The 22,795-nt window shown below is 68.4% G+C and overlaps 1 protein-coding gene across 1 annotated transcript; it reads left to right on the top strand.

Moving 5' to 3' along the window:
• Window positions 1-663: 663 nt before the first annotated feature.
• On the top strand, window positions 664-22,053 carry PFKL (phosphofructokinase, liver type). Its single transcript, XM_051839926.3, has 22 exons — window positions 664-827; window positions 5,534-5,607; window positions 7,437-7,514; window positions 8,273-8,462; window positions 8,741-8,906; window positions 9,209-9,253; window positions 9,382-9,490; window positions 10,722-10,817; window positions 11,437-11,529; window positions 13,511-13,636; window positions 14,078-14,142; window positions 14,710-14,773; window positions 15,797-15,943; window positions 16,073-16,143; window positions 16,728-16,815; window positions 17,468-17,620; window positions 20,153-20,317; window positions 20,460-20,521; window positions 20,664-20,775; window positions 21,258-21,357; window positions 21,444-21,549; window positions 21,733-22,053. The coding sequence occupies exons 1-22, from the start codon at window positions 743-745 to the stop codon at window positions 21,878-21,880; spliced, it is 2,343 nt and encodes a 780-aa protein (XP_051695886.1). The 5' UTR covers window positions 664-742; the 3' UTR covers window positions 21,881-22,053.
• The last annotated feature ends 742 nt before the right edge of the window (window positions 22,054-22,795 follow it).

The following is a 22,795-nucleotide window of genomic DNA, read 5'->3' as shown; positions in this document are numbered from 1 at the left end:
CATAATCTGCTGGGCCCTGCCGAAGCCAGGAGCCAGGAGCTCCGTCCAAGTCTCCCACGTGGGTGCAGGGCCCCAGCACCCGGCCATCCTCTGCTGCTTTCCCAGGCAGGGAGCTGAGACCAACCCTGGTTCCTGAGGGACGCCAGAGGCAGTGGCTTACCCCACCCGAGGCCCCAGCGGGAGTCTGGGCGAGCCCGGGGGTGCGGGGTGGGGCCTGCAGTGGGACCCCCACTCCCTGACGGACCCCCGGGCCACCCAAGGTGGAGCCACTGCCCCAGCCCCGGCCCGGCAGCCCAGACACGCGCCCGATGAGGCTTTTCCCAAAGGTCCCGCAGACTTAGGGCGGCGACAGCGAGCGAGGCTTCCTCCGCCCGGGAACCGCACGCAGCCGGGCCACCAGGTTCTGCACGCGGCCTCGCGGGGCTCTGAGAGCGCCCGCGACACCCCAGAGGCCCAGGGGGGCGAGCAGCACACCTGGCCGCAGACTCGCGCCATCCGGACGCTGACCCCCGCGCCGGGGAACCCGAATTCCGGATGGCCGCGGGCACAGCTCGGGACCCCAGCGGCGGCCACCGGGGGACCGCGGGCGCCGGGCGCCTTGCCCTGTCCGTCAAACGTGGCGCCGGGGGTGGGCCCGGGGCGGGGCCGGGCGCGAGGGGCGGGCCGGGGGCGGGGAAGGCGACGGCGACCGCGGCGCAGAGCGGGTGCGACGGTGAGCGCGGGCCCGGGTCTCGTCGCCGCCATGGCCACCGTGGACCTGGAGAAACTGCGGATGTCCGGGGCCGGGAAGGCCATCGGCGTGCTGACCAGCGGCGGCGACGCGCAAGGTGCGTAGGGACGCGGGCCGGGGCGCGGGGGCCCGGCTGTCCCCGGGCCCCACCGGGCGCGACCGTCACCCCTCGCCCTGGGGCTGGGGACGCGAGCAGGTGCCGCCGCCGCGCGCGCGCCGCCCCTCCGGGTGCCCGGGGCCTGCCCTGCGCGGCCGGGTCGCCGCGTACGTGCGGGCGGCCACGGGCTCCCGGCTCCCGCCCTGCGCGCAGAGCCCGGCCCCCCCGGGGGTGTGGCCGCGCGGGCAGCGGTGGCCCCGGCCTCGGCGCGCGCGGGCGCAGGACTGGTAGCTCGCAGGGCCGGTCCCCACGGGCGCCGGGGGCCAGGTGCTTCCGGTTTGCGCCGTCCGGGGTCCCTGCCGGGCGGGCTCCCAGCATGCAGCTTCGCCGCGCCAGGGCCCTATCGGGCCGGGGCAGACTCCGCCCGGGGCCTCCTCCGGACCTCCCGCCCGCCCCGCGTCCCTGCTCTGGGGCCTGCGTAGGAGTGGGAGCAGTCGTCAGGGGGCGATGCGCACTTTGGCCGAGTTCTGGGGAGCCCCGAACCCCCACCAGGGGCCAGTTATGCCTGCCCGGCTGGCCTGCGGGTCTCCATCCACTGCCACCCACCGTCGCCCACTCTGAGGAGGGGAGAAGGCGCCGGGAAGGGTCAGGCCGTCCGCCTCTGACCTGCAGCCTCTCTTGGCCTCTTCCTGTCCCCAGAGTTGAGAAAATGTGGCCGCACCTCCCTCCCATTCTCTACCAGGAGCAGCAGGAGAGGAAATGGCCTTCCAGGGGCAAGCCCAGGAGGCCGGGGCTGACCTGTGCTGTGCTGAGCTGAGTGGGGCCGGTGCCCCTTCTGCACGGCTGGGCAGAGCGTGAGAGCGAGAGCCAGGGCGCAGGCTTGCTTCCCTGAGTGCTCCTTGGCTCTGGGCCCACTTGGAGGGGAGCCGCCAGCATGCTCGTGTCTGGTAGAGCCCTGGGGGACACACCCCCCAGAGGGGCGGGACCCACCTTCTACCACACAGGGGCTGTCCACTAAGGACCCTCCAAGCCCTGGGAGTGCCCCCTCCCAGCCAGGTTCCTGACCCGCACACACAGGCACCTGCAGCTGGGGTGGGGAAGGGTGAGTGCTGTGCCGGTGCGGCAGCCGCCCCAGTGTACACTGAGGACAGGCACCTGCCGGTCACTGCAGGGCCAAGACCAGCTGGGGGACAGACTCTGGGGAGGGTCTCCGGTGGGAGCAAGAGCGACTGGAGCGCGGCAGGCAGGGACTCGAGCTGGGGAGCAGGAAGGACCCCCACCCTGTCCCACTCCTCGGGCAGGGCAGAGGGCTCCCGGCCTGGGTGGGGGTGCCACGTGGGGCGGCTGGCCCTGTGAGCGGGGACCACAGCCTCTCCTGGGGTCTGGGGCGCAGTGTGTGGCTGCGCACCACTCTCCTGCCAGCACTGTTCCTGGGGTCTGGCTCCAGACCTCCCTCTGGGGCCCCTGGTGCTTTCCACGGAAGGCTGACCTGCAGGACCGGGAGCAGGGGGGACACGCTGGCTCCACGCCTGCCCTCCCGTGTCTGCAGCTGGGGGGAGTGGGGCCACGCCGTGTTTTCCTCCGCGGGGTGTGGGTCAGGACGTGCGAGACCTGCAGCTGGGGGGAGTGGGGCCACGCCGTGTTTTCCTCCGCGGGGTGTGGGTCAGGACGTGCGAGACCTGGCTGGTCCAGCAGACCCCGTCCTGGCGTTGGCCACTTGCCCCTGCAGCCCCAGGGTGTGGGTGACCCGAGGGAAGCCCAGTGCTACAGGGGCTGCCATGCCCTGGCCCTCACCAGCCCCCTGCTGCCTCCCCTGGCGGTCTGTGTGGACGTCGGCGTCCAGCCTGCAGGTGAGGGTGGTCACCCGACCTCCCCACGTGGTTCTGTGGCTGTTCGGGTACACCAGGCTCCTGCTGCTGGTGGCTGGGAGCTGAGTGGCACGTAGCACTACGCCCGGTCTCACCTGCTGTGCATCCCGAGAGCCACGGAGACGCTGGAGGGGCCATGCCAGCCTCGGACTCCGTTCCTCACCTCCTGTGTTTCCAGGGACAGGGAGCCTTTGGCCCTGGGAGGGGCTGATCATAGGGGTAGACAGCAGCAGGCCCCTCCCCTGCCGCCCTGGGTTTATTGAGAGGCAAAGCAGATTAAAGGGCAGCTAGGAACACACAGCTTCCGGGGAGGCGGCCTGTGCCTCAGGGTCCTGTCCACTCTGTCCCCAAACCGGCCTCTCACTGGGGCACTGGGCGTCCCATCCACTCTGCCCCCAGGCCGGCCTCTCGCCGGGTCACCGGGCGTCCCGTCCACTCTGCCCCCAGGCCGGCCTCTCGCCGGGGCACCGGGCGTCCCGTCCACTCTGCCCCCAGGCCGGCCTCTCGCTGGGTCACCGGGCGTCCCGTCCACTCTGCCCCCAGGCCGGCCTCTCGCCGGGTCACCGGGCGTCCCGTTCACTCTGCCCCCAGGCCGGCCTCTCGCTGGGTCACCGGGCGTCCACTTGGAAGGAGGCCAGCCTCTTGCACGGTCACCGCACTCCTCCTGGGTGGCTGACCACATGGCTGGCCCTTGCCGCTGTGCGGTCCCAGGTGTCAGAAGAGGTTTTTATTTTGCTGCTTCCTGAAGTCCTTTGCGAGCCAAGGTCCAGTGCCCACTGTGGCTGTCCCCAGGGGTCCTGACAGAACCTGCAGATGGGCTGGGCAGGTGGCTGTGGCCTCTGTTGGCCTGCCCGGCACACGTGGGCTCCGTCAGGAGCCAGGAGTCACCTGAGGGACCTTCAAGTGTAACGATGGGCCTGGGTCTCTGACCACTGAGCCCTCTCTGCCTCCTGCCTCTTGGGGAGTCCCCCCCCACAGAGCTGGGGAGGGGCAAGATGAGGAGGCCTGGCTGCCCGGGGGGCTCCGGCCTGCAGCCCCCGGGCACCTCCCTCTCCTGGGTTCTGGGGCAGCTGAGCTGTCTGGGTATGTATGTGGGGTGCTGGCTGGGCTCCCCCCAGCTCCAGCCTTAGCAACCTCACTTCCATCTGTGGGGGGCGGGGGTTGTGAGGCATTTACTGTTTCTTTAGAAATGGGCCTTTGCTTGCTAAGGCTGAGTGTGCAAGCTGCGAGTGGCCAGTGTGGGGCCCCTGCTGGCCCCTGCACCCTGCCTATGTCTGGTGTCCCCTGCTGGGAGCCCCTGGCAGGGGCAATGCTGGGTTTGGCTCCAGCCCCCAGGTGCCTGGCCTGGCCTGTGGGGACCCTTACCCTCTCTCTGGGCCTCAGTTTCTCGTCTGTGACACAGACAGCATGGCCGGACATGTCCATTTACGTGGGTGGTAACCCAGTTCCGTGGCGTGGCCGAGTTATGGGGGACAGAGCCTTCTCTTGGCTCACCGTTCTGGAGCGGCGAGCTCTGGGTCCTCATCCGGCAGGTGCGCCCTGTGAGGGCCGGCAGGCGCCCCTGTGTGCGTCCTCTGCGCGGCCGCCAGCACTGAGCGGGGCCCCACCCCGGGACTGGCTGTAATCCTGATCGCCTGGAGGCTGTGGATTAAATTTCTTAGGTGCCTCCCCTGAGGACCACCCCTCAGCTCCCGGGCCTGGGGGTCACTGAGCCCAGCCCTGCGTGAGGGCCCTGGGCGGCGAGCGTGGGGGCAGCCTCTGCCCGCTGGGCTTCCGCAGCCCCGTCCCCTCCCTGAGGCCAAGTGAAGACCTTGTGGGATTCCTGTCGCCAGGGTGAGGGCCCCTGTGTGCCCCACACCCCTTGTCACTCTTTGTATTTTCACTGGCCACAGATCCTGGGTAAACATTTTTTTTTTTAAATTTATGTTCATTTTATTTTAGAGGGAGTGAGTGAGCGCCCATCTGCTAGTTTACTTCCCAGATGCACTGGCAACATGGACTCATCCCCTCCCGTGGTGGGGGCAGGGCTCAACCGCGTGAGCCATCACCGCAGAGCACTCATTGCTGTGGGCATCCTGGGCAGCGCTTTGACCGCCGTGCCTAGTGCCCCCCACCTTTCAAGGGACCGGGGAGGCTGCTGGCTGCCCCAGTGGAGGGGGCACCACTGACCCCGAGCTCCTGGGCTCCCGGGCGTAGGTGGTGCCCAGGATAAGGGTCAGCGGGTGCTGGGGCCCCAGGGGAGGGGAGCAGAGCCGGGATCCGGCCCCCAGCCCAGCCGACTGGGGAGTGGAGGACAGGGTGGCCCCGCTGGCCCCCTCTAGGTTAGATTGCTCTGTCTCTTGGGACCGGCCCCCGGGGAAGGGAGTCGGAGGCCTGTCCAGTTCAGGAGACCCCTGTAGAGTAGCTGCCCGGGACAGGCTCCTCCCCAGGCCTCAGTCCTGGGAGCCCCGGGCTAGGGGCCACGGCAGGGAAGTGACCGCCCAGGCTGATGGCACCAGTGTCAGGTGCAGACAAGACTGCAGGAGCCAGCCTGAAGCCCGGGGGGCGGGTGGGCTGTCCCCGGATGGTGGGGCAGTGGGCCCTGTCCAGGGCCTGCAGCAGGTGCCCCTGTCATGGCCTCACTGTGGCAGAAGACAAGGCCCTGTGGGTGGCCGGGGTGGACACTGTGCTGGCTACACCCTGGTGTGAGGAGACAGGGGAGAGGAGAGGAGCTGGACACCCTGGAGCGTGTGTACCCCATTTCCATGCCTCATGGGGGTCCCCCATTCCCATGTGCCCTGAGCCGTCCTCACGTGTCGGGGCCTGGTGCCCCCTGACCTTCGCCCCGACCCCTCGCAGGCATGAATGCGGCCGTGCGGGCTGTGACGCGCATGGGCATCTACGTGGGCGCCAAAGTCTTCCTCATCTACGAGGTAAGGATGTGGGGGCGGGGCTTGGGACCCCTGTCATTCTGGATGACACAGGGGTGGGGCCTGTGTTCTCCACTGTCAGTGAGGCCTGTCACCCCGATGCCTGGCCTCTGCTTCTGGAAGCTCGGGGTACACATGGACGGGGTGACAGGCAGGAAGGGAGGGGCCTGGGCTGATGGCTCCTCTAGACAGGTGCCCCAGGGCTGCCTGGGGGCTTGGTGGAGAGGGGAGGGGAGGGGGGCAACACCCCGCAGTCACGGGGCCATGGAGGGAGGGTCCCTGGAGGCAGGGACCTGAGCTGGGCGCCTGTCCTGTCTGCCAGCTCCTCTGAGCCTCGTGCTATTCCAGTTCTGTGCTCCCCCACCCTTGGGGCCGTCCCCAGCCTGCGGGCTCAGCCCCGCCCCCTTTTCCTGGATTCCGGGGCTGCCTCCTGTGGTTTCTGGTGTTGCTTTGTTACCTTGTTTTCATTCTTCACACACAGTGTAGCGAGCCGGCTGTGCCTCTGCCCCTCCGTCTCTTCCCCCGCCCCGCCCTGCCCCACCCCTGCCCTCTGCTCCACTCCACGGCTGTCTGAGGGAGTGGATGAGTGAGGAGTGAGCGGTTGTGCAGGCTCCTCCCCTCCCCTGCCTGGCTGCAGTCCTGGCCCTGGATTTAGGAATCCGATCCCAGCATCCGAGGGCCTCAGGCAGGCAGGGCGAGGTCTGAGTCTGCAGGGCCCCGGGCTGGCACCTGAGCGCCAGGTGTGTCCTCACCTCCCCCCTCCCTGGGTGTTTCTTTCCTCGCGGGCTTGGAGCCTTCCACGGTGAGCCCAGTGGACGGGCCACTGGTACCCGCCCAGGAGCTCAGCTCCAGGCCCTGGTGGGCTCAGAGGCTGCCTGGGGGCCTGGCCAGGAGGTGGGCATGCAGGGTGGGGCGGGGAGAGGTGAGCTGGGCCTGGGAGGAAAGGTGACAGTGGGAGGTGTGCAGACAGCCGGCCGGTTCTCAGGGGGAGAGATCTGAGGTGCTTGGATGCCGGCAGCTCTGGGCCGCCCGGTTGGGGTCCCTGGGGGCTGCTGGGACCTCACACAGTGGGGCGGGGCCCGGCCGCACCAGGCCCTGGGCTCTGCCCATCTCAGGTTTTGTCAGGTGGCTTTGTGTTCGCAGCTGCGTGCCCGGGCAGTGCCGCGGGCTCTCTCTCTGCTTACTGAGGCTGGGTGGCCCTGGCCTGGGGCACCACACCCTGGCTTCGGGCTCCCGGCAGGGCTGGTGCCTGGCCCAGGTAGGTGTCCAGCTGGCAAGGGAGGCCGCGTGTCGGTGCTGGCTGTGACCCTACTGTGTTCGGAGCCGAAACCCTCTGGGTACGCGCAGTGTGGTCGCCCCCACCCGATGCCTTGGCCTCAGCTCTCGGGGGATTCGCGTCCCCATGTCCCTGGGATGGGCCCGGGCTGAGGGAGGGGTCGCTGGGACATGAGGAGCTGGCCGCACACAGGTGTGGGGCGTCTGGGAGCCCATGGACTCGGGGTCCTTCTGGGCAAGGGCGCCCCGTGCGTGCCACAGGGCTGCCTGATTTCCTGCCTCCCGCGGTCGTCAGCGGCCAGGGGCACAGCCCGGTGCAAGGCGGCCACGGAGGCCCCTGTGGAGGAGCCGTGGGCGCTGTCGGCAGGGGGAGGGCTCGTCCCCGGGGTTCCGTCTGCTCTGGGCTTGGTGACGTGGCTCAGCGTGGGATGCCCTGTCCTGTGCGGCTGCCCTCAGGCCCCCGGGGCCTGCCGTCTGCTGCTGGGGTTCAGGCCGCCGTCCGAGCCCCTCTCCCAGAGGGCGGTGCTGCCGGCCACTGGTGGGCTGCTCTGTTTCAGGGCTACGAGGGCCTCGTGGAAGGAGGTGAGAACATCCAGCCGGCCAGCTGGCTCAGCGTGTCCAACATCATCCAGCTGGTGAGGCCCGCGTCCCCTGCCTGCCCGGGAGCACCCGTGTGCATGCGTGTGAGCGTGTGTGCATGTGGACGCACACAGACAGACACGCGTGCACACCCCATCCCACAGGGGCTCAGCTCCGTGCTGGCCACGTTGTATGGCTGCCGGGGGTGGGTGTGAGGGAAGGAGGGCCACCAGGGCTGTGGCAGGGCCCAAGCCTGAGATGGGGTGGACTGGGCGGCTGGGGGTGCAGACACTGACGGTGGGGCTGTGCTTGGGGGTGGTGCCACTGGCATTGGGGTGAAATGGGTGTCAGGCCAGCCGGAGCCAGCCTGGGGTGTGCAGCCTCTGTCCCCACAGCCGCCACGGGCAGGCAGGGGCTGCCATCACCCCAGCACGGTGCTTCCGGGGGTGTGGGGTGTGCAGGGTCCTTGGTGAGCCTGGGGCAAGGGGCCTAGAGAGTCCAGCAGAGCTCCTGAGGCCCCTCCCCCGGGGCTCAGCCTGCTCCCTGCATAGGTGAGCAAGTGTGTGTGTGTGTGTGTGTGTGTGTGTGCTCACGCGTGGGGCATAGCTGCCTGGGGGTGGGCTCTTGTCCTGTGTCCCAGGAGAGAGGCGGGGGAGGCGGGGGTTCCTGCCGGGCTCTGGAGCGGACCCTGGACCTCTCCGGCTCCTTCCTGGGCCCGCCAGCCCTCCTGCTGCCCAGTGCGGGGGTCCTGCTGTGCCCCGGGGCTGTCTGCGCCCCTGCCATGCCGGCTGAAGGTCCCGGCTGTGCCTCGCAGGGCGGCACGATCATCGGCAGCGCCCGCTGCAAGGCGTTCACCACGCGGGAGGGCCGCCTGGCCGCGGCCTACAACCTGGTGCAGCGCGGCATCACCAACCTGTGCGTCATCGGCGGGGACGGCAGCCTCACGGGCGCCAACATCTTCCGCAGCGAGTGGGGCAGCCTGCTGGAGGAGCTGGTGCAGGAAGGTGGGCGTGGGCTGGCGCCGGCCGGGGAGGGGCCACCTGGGATGTCAGCGTCCATGTGGTGGGCAGTGCTGCCCGAGCCAGGGTCAGGCAGTGACCTCCCGTAGCTGGGGGTCAAGGTCACACTCGGTGTGGGTGGTTCCAGCTGCCAGCCGCTGAGATTGGTAGGGGGAGGCCGAGCCTGGGGCTCTAGGGTCCCTGTCCCGGCTGTCTGCCAGGTGGATGGTGGCCTGGGGGGGTCTGGAGGCCTCACCCGGCTCCTCCCGCTGCTCCTGGCCCAGGTAAGATCTCCGAGAGCACGGCTCAGACCTACTCGCACCTGAACATCGCCGGCCTGGTGGGCTCCATCGACAACGACTTCTGTGGCACCGACATGACCATCGGCACCGACTCGGCCCTGCACCGCATCATGGAGGTGATCGACGCCATCACCACCACCGCCCAGAGGTGAGCCAGGCCCCGCCCGTGTAGGCCCCAGTCCCCGGCCGGGGGAGGGGCCCGGCAGGGCCCGGCGCCCGGGGGTCTCGGCGGGGCAGCCTGGCTGGTGCAGCCCCCAGGTCCTTGGGCTCCTGGGCAGGCTCAGCCCGGCTGGCCTGCAGTACCCTGAGGCCTCCAGCAGCCCCAAGGCCAGGAGCCTGGCTGTGCTGGGAGGCTGTCCTGTGACCTGGGCCTGCGGCAGGGCTGGGGCTGTTGGGGCTGGCGCTGCCGTGAGGCCAGCACTGACGCCCCTGCCTGCTCTGTCCCCACAGCCACCAGAGGACCTTTGTGTTGGAGGTGATGGGGCGGCACTGCGGGTGAGCAGGGCGGGGACGGGTACTGGGGGTGACGGGGCGGGGAGGTGACCGGGGCAGCTGGCTGGGCAGGGGTGGGAGGGAGCCCGTCGTAGGGGCTGGGCTCCTCATGCCAGGCGCCCCCGCCCCAGGTACCTGGCGCTGGTGTCTGCGCTGGCCTCTGGTGCCGACTGGCTGTTCATTCCCGAGGCGCCCCCCGAGGACGGCTGGGAGAACTTCATGTGCGAGCGGCTGGGGGAGGTGAGTGGCGGGGGCGGCAGGGCAGTGGCCGGGGCTCCTGGGCTCCGCCCCGTGTGGCCAGCGCGGCAACGTGGTCAGGCCGGCTTCCCGGGGTGGGGGATGGCCTCGGGTGGGTAAGTGGCCAGGGCTCAGAGCAGCCGCCAGCCGGAAAGGCCCAGGCGGAGGGGCAGGGCTCGCAGTGGGAGGGGGGGCTGCCCCTGGGGCCCTGGGGTGTGGGCTTCCAGCCAGGGGCACAAGTGGTCAGCAGTGCACTGGGCCCCAGCATGGTCTGTGGGGCAGGCGGCAGCTGAGAGAAGGTGGGGGCCCTGGCACAGCCGTCTGGGCCCCAGGGGATGGGGCTGGGGGGATTCTGTGGGCACCCAGATCCCAGCTAGAGCCGCCGTCCCCTCAGGCAGGCTGGGCTCAGTGAGGGTGGGGGCCTTGGGGGCCTGGGGCTGCTCGGTGGTGTTGGACTTTTGTTTTCTGATGAAGAGGCTGGCCCACATGGCCAGCCCTGGGGGCAGCGGGTGGGCCTGGGCTGGCAGGGTGTCCCTGACCCTGTGTGGAGGTGGTAGCTTCCCTCCCATCCACTGCTGGAGCAGGAGAGGCTGAGAGTCCTGCCGTGGCTTCTGGAACCTTCTCCAGCGAGCTGTGGGGAGGGAGGGCGTGAGGTTGGCCAGGACGCTGGCCCTGTGAGGAGGCCTGTGTTCTCCCCAGGGCCCCCTCCACCCTGCGCAGGCTCCATGGGGCTGGGTTCTGGAAGCCATGGCCCTGGCTGACCTTGGCCTTGGCTTAGCCTTCAGCCCAGGGCTGGGCCTTCCTGGGAGCCCCTGACACACACACCCCCCCCCCCCCCCCGCGCGGGAGCCTCAGCTTCCCCAGCTGCAAGGTGCAGGAGTTAAACCTGCACACCCAGGTTGTATTAGGCGGGGGAAGGGAGGGCTGCTGCACCTGCAAAGTCCAGTCCCAGCTGCGCCACCTGCTGGTCGCCACCCGGAGGTACCTCTTCCTCCCCAGCTCTGCCCACTTCCTGAGTTGAGGGCAAAGAACGCTCCCCCAGACCCCTCCCCAGCCATGAGGCAGTGAGAGTCCAGGCGGGTCCCGGCGGAGTTCCACTCGTGGCTGCTCCAGGCCTCGCTTCCTCCTGCAGACTGGGGGCAGTTATGGGTTCAGGGACCCCCGCTCGGGCCCCAAAAGGCTCCCAGCACCTCGTGGCCGTGCCTGGCCGCTGAGCGCGGTGTCTCTGACGCAGACTCGGAGCCGGGGGTCCCGCCTGAACATCATCATCATTGCCGAGGGCGCCATCGACCGCAGCGGGAAGCCCATCTCGTCCAGCTACGTGAAGGACGTGAGTGGGCACCCAGCGCCTCTGGGCCCCGGGCCCCGGCCAGGCAGGGAGGCGGTGTGGGGCCAGGCTGGGCTCTGCGCTTGGCATCCCTGTCTTCACTCGGGATGCGTCCTGTGCAGGCCCTGAGAACGGGGTGCCCACTGCCAGTGCCCAGCACAGGCCATGAGGAGCCGGCCCCAGTGACCTCTGCTCCACCCAGGTCCCCGTCCTGCAGGCCCCTGGGGGCCTTGTGCCCCTCCCTTTGGCCACCTGCCCTGTGACTGGGACTCGATCCTATCTGGCCAGCAATGCCCTAGCTGGTTCCTCTGTCCAGGGTGGCCCAGAGCCACAGGGGCCAGTGGACACTACCTGTGCCTGGAGGCCACGTCCAGCCCCGAGGGCCCCCTGTGGAAATGGCCTGCACACCCAGCCCACTGTGTGCATGGATGTGCTTACATTCCACGCGTAGCACCCCGCTGTGCACGGATACACCTGTGCGCGCACACACACGGAAGCTGCCCTCTGCTGCTGTGGCCCTGGCAGCGCCGTCCCCTGGCCACCTGAGGTGGGTGGAGGTGGCCAGCAGCCCGGGGTGGGGAGGCTGGAGCCCGTGGACACCCCCACAATCTCCCACGAGCAGCTGGTGGTCCAGAGGCTGGGCTTCGACACGCGTGTGACCGTGCTGGGCCACGTGCAGCGAGGAGGGACGCCCTCGGCCTTCGACCGCGTCCTGGTAGGTGGGGGTGCTCAGGCCTCGGTGTGCTGCGTGATTAGTGTGAGCTGTGTGTGCGTGCGTGCTGTGTGTATGCCGTGTGTGCAGGTGTGTGCTGTGTGTGTAGTGTGTGCGGTGTGGATGCAGGTGTGTGAGCAGTGTGCTATTTGTGTGTGCAGGTGTGGTGCAGGTGTGTGGTGTGTGTGCTGTGTGTGTGCAGGTGTGTCCCGTGTGTGTGCAGGTGTAGTGCAGGTGTGTGCTGTGTGTGCAGGTGTGTGTGCAAGTATGTGCTGTGTGTATGCAGGTGTGTGTGCTGTGTGTGTGTGCAGGTGTGTGCTGTGTGTGTGCAGGTGTGTGCTGTGTGGTGCAGGTGTGTGCTGTGTGTGTGCAGGTGCGGTGCAGGTGTGTGCTGTGTGGTGCAGGTGTGTGCTGTGTGTGCAGGTGCGATGCAGGTGTGTGCTGTGTGTGTGTGCTGTGTGTGTGCAAGTGTGTGCTGTGTGCGGTGCAGGTGTGTGCTGTGTGTATGTGTGCAGGTGTGTGCAGGTGTGTGCTGTGTGGTGCAGGTGTGTGCTGTGTGTATGCAGGTGTGTGTGCTGTGTGTGTGTGCAGGTGTGTGCTGTGTGGTGCAGGTGTGTGCTGTGTGTGTGCAGGTGTGTGCTGTGTGGTGCAGGTGTGTGCTGTGTGTGTGTGCAGGTGTGTGCAGGTGTGTGCTGTGTGTGTGCAGGTGTGTGCTGTGTGCGGTGCAGGTGTGTGCAGGTGTGTGCTGTGTGTGCTGTGTGTGGTGCAGGTGTGTGCTGTGTGTATGTGTGCAGGTGTGTGCTGTGTGTGCAGGTGTGTGCTGTGTGTGTGCTGTGTGTGCAGGTGTGCAGGTGTGTCCTGTGTGTGCACGTGTGTGCTGTGTGTGTGCACGTGTGTGCTGTGTATGTGTGCACGTGTGTGCTGTGTGGTGCAGGTGCAGTGCACGTGTGTGCTGTGTGTGTGCAGGTGTGTGCTGTGTGTGCAGGTGTGTGCTGTGTGTGTGCAGGTGTGTGCTGTGTGTGTGCAGGTGTGTGCAGGTGTGTATACAGCGGCAGTGTGGCTGTCCGGGGGTGGGAGGTGCTTCCTTGCTGCTGCCCGTCCGCGGCACGAATGCTGGCCGTCAGGGTCGCTGGCCCTCCTGGCACGGGGCAGGCCCTCGGGGGAGGAGGACAGGGCCCTCGGCCGCACCTGGTGGCGGGGATGCAGCCGCCCGCTCACGGCTGCTGGCGGGAGACCTGAGACGTGGGTCAGAGGTGAAGGGCAGTGGCACCAGACTGTTGTGTGCTGGTGCCCAAGCCCTTGTCCTGGAGTGATGGGGAGGCCAGGGACCCCATCTCCTCTGGCAAGGACACCCAGCGGCACAGGCTCCCCAAATGCCACGGTTGTTGCTCTGAGGCTGCTGCCTGGACACGCCACGACCGCGGTCCTCCGGCCTTGCTTTCTTGTCCACCAGGAGCTGCATTTGCCATCCGCCCCACTGAGGCAGTTCCTGGCTACTCGGGCCACAGGCCGGCCCAGCCCTGAGTCCCCACAGCTGTCAGGGTCATGAGGCATCTCGTCCCGGGGAGAACCCTGGGGACCCAGCCACCCACCCCCGACCTCGTGGCTCAGTGACCCGCCTGCCACTGTGGGGTTGGGCCAGGTGTTCCTGGCCGGTAGCGGGAGACCCGTGACCCCATGACCCCTGCCCAGGGGGCGGCTGTGCTGAATCACTGCACCTGCATGGGCCAGGTGCGTGGTGGGCGGAGCCTGAGCACTGTGCCCGCCCCCGTGGTGTGTGGTGGGCGGAGCCTGAGCCCCGTGCCCCGCCCCCGTGGTGTGTGGTGGGCGGACACAGCCCTGCACTCTGCCCCCCAGGGTGCATGGTGGGTGGAGACTGAGCTCTGTGCCCCGCCCCCGTGGTGTGTAGTGGGTGGAGACAGCCCCTGCCCCGCCCCCACAGTGCGTGGTGGGCGGTGACTGAGCCCGGCGCTCTGCCCCTCAGAGCAGCAAGATGGGCATGGAGGCCGTGATGGCGCTGCTGGAGGCCACGCCCGACACGCCGGCCTGCGTGGTCAGCCTGTCTGGGAACCAGTCGGTGCGGCTGCCCCTCATGGAGTGCGTGCAGGTGGTGAGTAGCATCTCCCGCCCGGTCCTCTCCGTGCCCCCCGCCCCCCAGCACACCGTGGCTTCTTGGGGTGGGTGGGAGCCAAGAGACCAACAACAAGAGACCAAGGTCTCTTGGCTCCCTGGAGGCAGTGACCTGGGCTGGGGCCAGGGGTGGTGTTTGGTCAGGAGGGGAGGGGTGTGAAGGGAGGGAGTGGAGGACAGAGCCGGGCACTGGGCACAGCTGGGCTGGGGGCCGGGGCAGCTCACGGCCCTGGCTGGGTTCCCAGGTTGGGTGGCCAGGTCTCTGCACCTGCTAGGCCTCGGGCGTCCCGCATGGGGGTCACTGTCCGTCTGTGCGAGGCCGGCAGGTCGGTGGCCAGGCCTGGGAGGCGTCGGCGAGGCTGTGGCCAGGGTGCCGCCCCGGCCTCCCCACAGCCTCTGCTGCTCGCCTCTCTTTTCCAAGACCAAGGAGGTGCAGAAGGCCATGGACGAGCGGCGCTTCGATGAGGCCATCCAGCTCCGTGGCAGGTGAGGGCGGCCGGCCGGCCCCAGGAGGGCTCGGGGGCGCGCTCTGCGGCCTAGGGCCCAAGGCATGCCAGAGCCTCCGTGGCCAAGCCCGGGTTGCAGGGGCCGGGCCGGGACTGGGGTGACGAGAGGCAGGCAGGGTGTGGGGGGAGCCGACCTGGGGGCAGCGGCACTGCACGGGCAGAACGCAGAGGGTGTCCGGGGCGGTGGGAGAGGCCAGCAGCTGTGTGGCTTTGGTCCCCGGCAGGCTGGGGTGCTGCTGGCCTGCAGCCTCGGTGGGTGAGGTCAGAGTGGACGTGGCCTCCAGACCGCTGCCGAGGCCGCACACCTGGGTGCCACCACGCGCCTCGCTGTGACCTTGTGCCCTGTGGGCTCCACGCCCATGGAGGGGCTCAGAGGGGTGCAGCTGAGCGGTGGCTGGCCTGCACGCCGTCCGGCCCCTTCCCGGCCGGTGCCCCGCGCTGCTGCCCGCTGAGCCCAGGCCCGCGTGCTGGGTGTCGCCGGGCCGCCCCGGGCTGAGCCCCGTGTGCTGTGTCCTGCGGGCTGGACTCTGACCGGCGTCCTCTCCAGGAGCTTTGAGAACAACTGGAACATCTACAAGCTGCTCGCTCACCAGAAGCTCTCCAAGGAGAAGGTGAGGGCGGCCTGGCCCTGCTGTCCCTGGGGTCCTCATGCCCGCCCGCCCGCCCGCCTGCCTGCTGGACTCCCTCGCTCCTGCCCGGGCTGGGGCTGGGTGCTGTGGGCTCAGGGCCTGTGGCCCGGCCCGGGGTGAGTGAGTTGGGGGACCCTGGCTGCAGTGTTGCCCAACCCAGAAGTGGAACGGAGGTCGGGCCAAGGCAGAGCGGGGAGGTGAGGTGTCCCCGGGACCCGAAGCCCCGGGAAGCAGGACGGCTTCAAGGAGGGACGAGGACAGGCCTCGTTTCTGAAATCCGGGCGACAAGGTCGGGGTCCTGGCCCCTGACGTGGGGCTGTGGGACAGCTGCTGGGGGCGCAGCAGCTGCGCTGGGGCCCGGGCTATGCCTTCCGGGCAGCAGTCTTGTTCTCCTGTGGTTGTCTCCGAGGGTCCCGGCCTTGGCAGCTCCCCCTCCCGGCACCCAACTGGGGCTGAGAGCCTGGCTCATTAGTGGGACCTACAGCTGGGCCACGTGGGGGCGCCAGTAGCCACGATGGCCATGTGGCACTAGGGATGCCTGCAGCCAGCGTGCTGGTCCAGCCTCCACGCCCCGGGCTCGAGAGCCGGCGTAGAGCACAGGTGTGGGGGCCGGCGCTGGGCGTTTGTGGATTCCCCGGCGCGGTGCGGCAGTGCACGGCCCCATTGCTTTGTACGTCCTCGGTGTGGCTGCTCTGGGCCAGTGCACGGGGTGGGGGGGGCAGGTGACCCTCCATGCTGGGCGGCTGCCAAGGCTTCTCACAGCAGCCAACTCTGGCTCGGCCACGCTGCGGCCCCAGCACAGGTGCTGGTGACCAGCACTTCCTTTGCCGGATGACTTGGTGGCCCGTGGGCGGTGCCTGCACTGTCTTCTGGAATCTTCTGCAATTACAGCACTGACGTGGTGGACAGGGTCCTGGCTGCATAGGAGCCGGTTCCTGCGGCGCTGTCGCCGGGCGCCAGGCCCCGCTGTGCCCCGGGCTCATGCCCACCCTGTCCCCTCGGCAGACGAACTTCTCCCTGGCCATCCTGAACGTGGGGGCCCCGGCGGCCGGCATGAACGCGGCCGTGCGCTCGGCGGTGCGGACGGGCATCTCCCAGGGCCACACCGTGTATGTGGTGCACGACGGCTTCGAGGGCCTGGCCAAGGGGCAGGTAGGTGGGTGTGGCTGTGACCAAGGCTGGGTGGGGGCCGTGCCTTCAGAGGGTCTCAGAGGCTCGCAGCCCCCGGGGTGGAGGCCAGGGGACCTGGCTGAGCCCCTGAGGCTGTCTCCCTCCTCACAGGTGCAAGAGGTGAGCTGGCATGATGTGGCCGGCTGGCTGGGGCGCGGGGGCTCCATGCTGGGGACCAAGAGGTGAGCCCCCGCCACTGGGCAAACAGGGGGCAGCGCCAGGGTCCGGGTGGTGGTGGTGGTGGGGGTCTCGAGAGGGCCCGGCAGCCCTGCAGCCCTGGGCCAGCCCCTGCTTCTGGCAGGCAGATTGCCCACATCAGGCTCAACCCCCCTGCTTGGGCCCCAGTCAAGGGCTCCCGGTGGCCACTGTGGTTACTTTCGTAGCAGAAGGCAGCTCGGGTGGCCTCAAGCCCGGGGCTGCCTCTGGGGGCAGGCAGCTGGAGCTGGGTTGTCTGCGGCTGTGCTGGGACCCCCCCACATTTTCACCCCAGGGGCCGGTAGCCTTGATGGGCATGGGGGTCACAGTTACCCCAAGTGCCCATTGGAGAGGCCGCAGTGGCCAGAGTCCCTCCTGCTACTGGGTCGCGAGAGGAAGCTGTGGACAGATAGGGCCCTGGGCAGGCAGTTATGTGGCCTCCCAGCTACACAGAGGGGGTCCAGTGGCTGCTGGACAGCTCTGGGGACAGCCAAGGGGGGCGTCTTCCTGTGACCGGATGTGGTGTGTCGTGTCCATGGCTGCCCTGCACTCACACCTGTCTGTCCTGCAGGACTCTGCCCAAGGCCCACCTCGAGCCCATCGTGGAGAACGTCCGTGCCTACAACATCCAAGCCCTGCTGGTCATCGGCGGGTTCGAGGTCAGGGGCCGCCTGACCTTGGGAGGGTTTGCCCTCTCCTGGGGCTCGCCAGGAGCAGGTGACCCTGTGGGAGCTTCGAGAGCCTGGGAGGCATCAATCAGGGCACGTCCTGGTGCTCATCAGGCTCCTGACAAACATGCAACACACGCCACCCTCCCCCTCCTGCAGGGCGCGTGGAGTGGGTCTGGGCTGGGGCCGCTCCGGTGGGCACTCCCTTGTTCCCCATTAGAGTCCCTGACGTCAGAGGACCAGACTTGGGAGGGTGGGAAGGGTTGGAACAGTGGGTCTCTCCTGTGCCACCAGCACGGGAAGCCGGCAGGTGCAGGTCCCACCCCAGCCCCGGCACGGGAAGCCGGCAGGTGCAGGTCCCACCCCAGCCCCGGCACGGGAAGCCGGCAGGTGCAGGCCCCACCCCAGCCCCGGCACGGGAAGCCGGCAGGTGCAGGCCCCACCCCAGCCCCGGCACGGGAAGCCGGCAGGTGCAGGCCCCACCCCAGCCCCGGCACGGGAAGCCGGCAGGTGCAGGCCCCACCCCAGCTCCGGCACGGGAAGCCGGCAGGTGCAGGCCCCACCCCAGCCCTGGCACGGGAAGCCGGCAGGTGCAGGACCGCCAGCGTGCGGGGCACAGCCAAGCACAGGGTCCCTCCTGCAGGCCTACGAGGGGGTGCTGCAGCTGGTGGAGGCGCGCGGGCGCTACGAGGAGCTCTGCATCGTCATGTGCGTCATCCCGGCCACCATCAGCAACAACGTGCCCGGCACGGACTTCAGCCTGGGCTCTGACACCGCCGTGAACGCCGCCATGGAGGTGCGGGCTCAGAGGGCGTGCGGGAGGGGCGATGCTGGCCGAGTGGGGAGCACGTAGTGTGGCTGGGCTGAAGGGGGTGTGCACAGGGCCCCTGCCTCGTTCCTGCCACTGGGTTGGGGGTGGTCCCGTGTGGACTGTAGCTCTGACGCCCGGGGAAGCTGAACTCACTTCTGTGTGTTCCTCCTGGAGCTGGTCCTGCCCATCGCTCAGTGCCACCCTGTCTGCTCGAGGCTGGGCCCCAGGCAGGGTGGGGGTCCGGGCAGGGTGAGGGTCCCAGGCTGGGTGAGAGCCTTGGGCAGGATGAGGGTCCCAGACTGAGTGAGGGTCTGGGCTGGGTAAAGGTCCCGGGCTGGGTGAGGTCTGGGCAGGGTGAGTCCTGGGCTGGGTGAGGTCTGGGCTGGGTAAGGGTCCCGGGCTGGGTGAGGTCCGGGCAGGGTGAGTCCTGGGCTGGGTGAGGATCTGGGCAGGGTGAGTCCTGGGCTGGGTGAGGTCCGGGCAGGGTGAGTCCTGGGCTGGGTGAGGGTCCGGGCAGGGTGAGTCCTGGGCTGGGTGAGGGTCCCGGGCTGGGTGAGGTCTGGGCAGGGTGAGTCCTGGGCTGGGTGAGGGTCCCGGGCAGAGTGAGGTCTGGGCAGGGTGAGTCCTGGGCTGGGTGAGTGTCTGGGCAGGGTGAGTCCTGGGCTGGGTGAGGGTCCCGGGCAGAGTGAGGGTCCCGGGCTGGGTGAGGGTCCAGCGGCATCTGATCTTTCACCTCCCGGCTCAGGTCCTGTTTCTCCTTCATCTTCCACTTCCTTTCCACTCTGAGCTGTACGCGGCTGGAATTACTGTCACACGTCCTGTCACACGTCTGTGACGTGTCCTGGTGTCACACATCCTGCCACATGTCCTGTCCACATCCTGTCCCGTCTTGCCACTATCTGCTGTCCCACGTCCTGCTCCCATGTCCTGTCACACATCCTGTCACATGTCCTGTCACACGTCCTGTCCTGCACTCATCCTGTCACACCCTACTGTTGTGTCCTGTCATGTGTCCTGTCACATCCTATCACCCATCCTGCTCCCGTGTCCTGTCCCACGTCCTGCTGTCTCGTGTCTTGTCCCTGCTGTCACTGTCACACATCCTGCTGTCCTGTGTCCTGTCTTGTGTCCTGTCACAATCCTGTCACCGTCCTGCTGTCCCATGTCCTGTCCTATGTCCTGCTGTCTCATGTTCTGTCCCATGTTGTGTCTGCTGTCCCGTGTCCTGTCACACATCCTGTCCCATGTCCTGCTGTCTTGTGTCCTGTCCCACGTCCTGCTGTCCCGTGGCCTGTCACACATCCTGTCACCATCCTGCTATCCCGTGTCCTATCACACATCCTGTCACCCGTCCTGCTGTCCCATGTCGTCACACGTCCTGTCTCGTGTTGTCCCATGTCCTGCTGTCTCGTGTCCTATCACCCATCCTGCTCCCGTGTCCTGTCCCACGTCCTGCTGTCCCTGTCACACATCCTGCTGTCCTGTGTCCTGTCTTGTGTCCTGTCACACATCCTGTCACCGTCCTGCTGTCCCATGTCCTGTCCTATGTCCTGCTGTCTCATGTTCTGTCCCATGTTGTGTCTGCTGTCCCGTGTCCTGTCACACATCCTGCTGTCCCGTGTCCTGTCACACATCCTGTCACCATCCTGCTATCCCGTGTCCTATCACACATCCTGTCACCCGTCCTGCTGTCCCATGTCGTCACACGTCCTGTCTCGTGTTGTCCCATGTCCTGCTGTCTTGTGTCCTATCACACATCCTGTCACCGTCCTGCTGTCTCGTGTCCTGTCACACATCCTGTCCCATGTCCTGCTGTCTTGTGTCCTGTCCCATGTCTTGTCACACATCCTGTCACCTGTCCTGCTGTCCCGTGGCCTGTCACACATCCTGTCACCATCCTGCTATCCCGTGTCCTATCACACATCCTGTCACCCGTCCTGCTGTCTCGTGTCCTGTCACACATCCTGTCCCATGTCCTGCTGTCTCGTGTCCTGTCCCATGTCTTGTCACACATCCTGTCACCCATCCTGCTGTCCCATGTCGTCACACGTCCTGCTGTCTCGTGTCTGTCACACATCCTGTCCTGTGTCCTGTCATACATCCTGTCACCCGCCCTGCTGTCCTGTGTCCTGCTGTCACCCTGCCCTGTTCTCACCGGCGTCTGGGGGCAGCTTCCCTCCGAGTGCTGCTGGCCTGTTCTTTACAAGCAGCCCGCAGGGGCAGCGATGCTGCCACCCCATGGCACAGGCGAGCAGCTGAGGCTCAGCGTGCGCCTGGCCCACGTGGGGAGAGCCTGTTCGTGGCGCCCCAGGCCCTGCCGGGGCAGTGACCGACACAGTGTCCCTAGGCCGCTGGTCCAGGGACTGAGGTGGGCAGGGCCTTGAGCCCCAGCCCGTGTCCGTGCCAGCGCCTCCCATGCCCTCCCCAACTCACCTGTGCCGGGCTCCCTGCCGCGCCAATAGCCCCCTCCCCTGGGCAGCATGGGGCTGCGGGCCCTGACCCAGCCCTGGCCCCCAGAGCTGTGACCGCATCAAGCAGTCGGCCTCGGGCACCAAGCGCCGCGTGTTCATCGTGGAGACCATGGGCGGCTACTGCGGCTACCTGGCCACCGTGACGGGCATCGCCGTGGGCGCCGACGCCGCTTACGTCTTCGAGGACCCCTTCAACATCCATGACTTGAAGGTGAGCGCGGCGGCCCCACAGACAACAGAGGGGTCCCCGTGCCCGGGGTCCCCAGCCCCTCCTGTCCGTCGGGGTGCCTCCCCCTGTGGTCACCTGGGACCCAGTCCCCTGGCCTCTCATCTGTGGTCCCCCCTGTCCCCAGGCCAACGTGGAGCACATGACAGAGAAGATGAAGACGGACATCCAGAGGGGCTTGGTGCTGCGGTGAGGCGGGGCTGTGGGACGGGGAGGCCCTGAGGGTCTCAGCAGGGCCTGGAGGCAGCTCCGGCTTCCCTGGGGCTCAGGACAGGGCGGGCAGAGCCCAGGCAGGCTCCCCCTTAGCTGGGGTCCCCGCTGCTCCCACCAGGAACGAGAGGTGCCACGATTACTACACCACGGAGTTCCTGTACAACCTCTACTCGTCCGAGGGCAAGGGCGTCTTCGACTGCAGGACCAACGTCCTGGGCCACCTGCAGCAGGTGCAGGCGGGAAGGTTCCGGAAGGCAGGCCCCGTGCCGGCACTGCCCACCGCGCCCTCGGGCCCTTCAGTTCTCAGTCCTGGCTTGGGTGCCTGTCACCCGCTTTATGGGGGGGGGGCGCCCAGGCCTGCCTCCTGCTGAGGCCGCCCCCTTGGAGGGCGGGGCTGGGACCCTGCAGCTGAGTTTTCCTCCACCCGCTGACCGCTTCCTGAGACCCCTGCCCCTTCCAGCCCCTCCCCATCTAGACCCAGGCCCCCCCCCGGCCTGATGCTGGCAGCAGGAGCCAGCCAGAGGCCCCCGACCCGACCACTGCCTGTGGTGCTGAGGCCCGGGCCACCCCGCCCAGTCACTGGGCAGCCTACTGGCCCCTGGCTGGACTCAGAGGGGGCGGAACGGGCCAGCAGGGGTGGTGTCTGGGCTCAGTGCGTGGCGTGCCTGTCGGCACCGGCTGGCACCAGACCCAGGCCTTGTCTCCTCTGCAGGGCGGGGCTCCTACCCCCTTTGACCGCAACTACGGGACCAAATTGGGGGTCAAGGCCATGCTGTGGGTGTCGGAGAAGCTGCAGGCCGTGTACCGAAAGGGTAGGAGGATGAGGGGGGCAGGGCCTGGCCTTGGGCACAGGCTGGGGTGGGGCAGCATCTAGGATACTGTCTGCCTGCGCCCACAGGCCGGGTTTTCGCCAACGCGCCCGACTCGGCTTGTGTGATTGGCCTGCGGAAGAAGGCGGTGGCCTTCAGCCCGGTCACCGAGCTCAAGAAAGACACGGACTTCGAGTGAGTCCCGAGGGCCCTGAGCCCCAGCCTGTGGAGAGCGGGGGTCCCCACGCCGGGGCAGCCTGCAGGAGGGGTCACCCAGGGGCCGGGACTCGTGTCCAAGCCAGACCCCTGAGGGACGGGGTCCCCGGGCAGGGTGTGAGCCACGCCGAGCCTGACCCCCGCCCCCGGCCCGGCCCGCAGGCACCGCATGCCGCGGGAGCAGTGGTGGCTGAACCTGCGGCTGATGCTGAAGATGTTGGCGCATTACCGTGTCAGCATGGCCGAGTATGTGTCGGGCGAGCTGGAGCACGTGACCCGGCGCAGCCTCAGCATGGACAAGGGCTTCTGAGCTGCGGCCGCCGGCCAGCACCCGGCCCTGGCCACCCCACAGCGCCGCGCGGAGCCGCTGCCACCTGCACTGCCGCCCTGCCCCAGTGTCCCCACAGCGCCGCGCGGAGCCGCTGCCGCCTGCACTGCCGGCAGCGCTCGTCGCCTTTTCTAGAAATAAACGCCTTGACTGGAGTCCCGTCAGCCTCTGTGACGCGGGGCCTCGAGGAGGCATGGGCCGACCATGCGGCCGCCCTGGTGCTCCCTAGCCTGCGGCCTGCGCCAAGGGGAGGCTGCCCCGGTCCCAGACCCACCCCGGGCCTGAGCTGGTTGTGGGGCCCCCACGCCGGCCCTGAACGAGCGTCCAGACAGCTAGGCTGGGGTCGGGTCCGCAGCCGGTGTGTGTCCTGGGGCACATGGGTGGGCGGCGAGAGGAAGCTCTATCACTCTGGGGCCGGCCTGTCCCCCCTGACCTTGTCACGTGGAGCCCAGCAGGGACACTGGAGTTGGCCATGCCCCAGACCCCTGCACAGAACCCCTTCCTTAGGGGGCCCCTGGGGACCCTGGGCTGGCCGGGTGAGGGTGCTGGGCCCCCATTGCCTGGGGCTGGCAGGGAGGGGGCCTGTGCGTCTCCAACCAGCCCAGCCCCCGCAGCTCCTGTGTCCCACACTCCAGGGGCTTCAGCACAGGCCGGCTGGGAGTGCCGTGTGGTGGCGCAGGCTGGCAGTGGGCGTGCCGCTGGGACCATGACGGCCAGCCCGGGCTTAGGGGCCCTCGGGATCGCTCCCACCCCACACACCCCCATCTCGAGAACGACCCGGCCCCCAGGAGCCCAGGGCAAAGCCGCCATGTCTGCTCCAGGGCCCAGGGCCCTCCCCACCCCGCACAGTGGGGTCCCAGCCAGGCAGGCACAGGCAGCTTGTGCAGTGGCCGTGTC

The sequence above is a fragment of the Oryctolagus cuniculus genome, chromosome 4, assembly GCF_051225735.1.
Source record: "Oryctolagus cuniculus isolate XC-2025 breed Fujian yellow rabbit chromosome 4, ASM5122573v1, whole genome shotgun sequence".
NCBI lineage: Eukaryota > Metazoa > Chordata > Mammalia > Lagomorpha > Leporidae > Oryctolagus > Oryctolagus cuniculus.
This window is presented reverse-complemented; position numbering and strand designations above follow the sequence as displayed.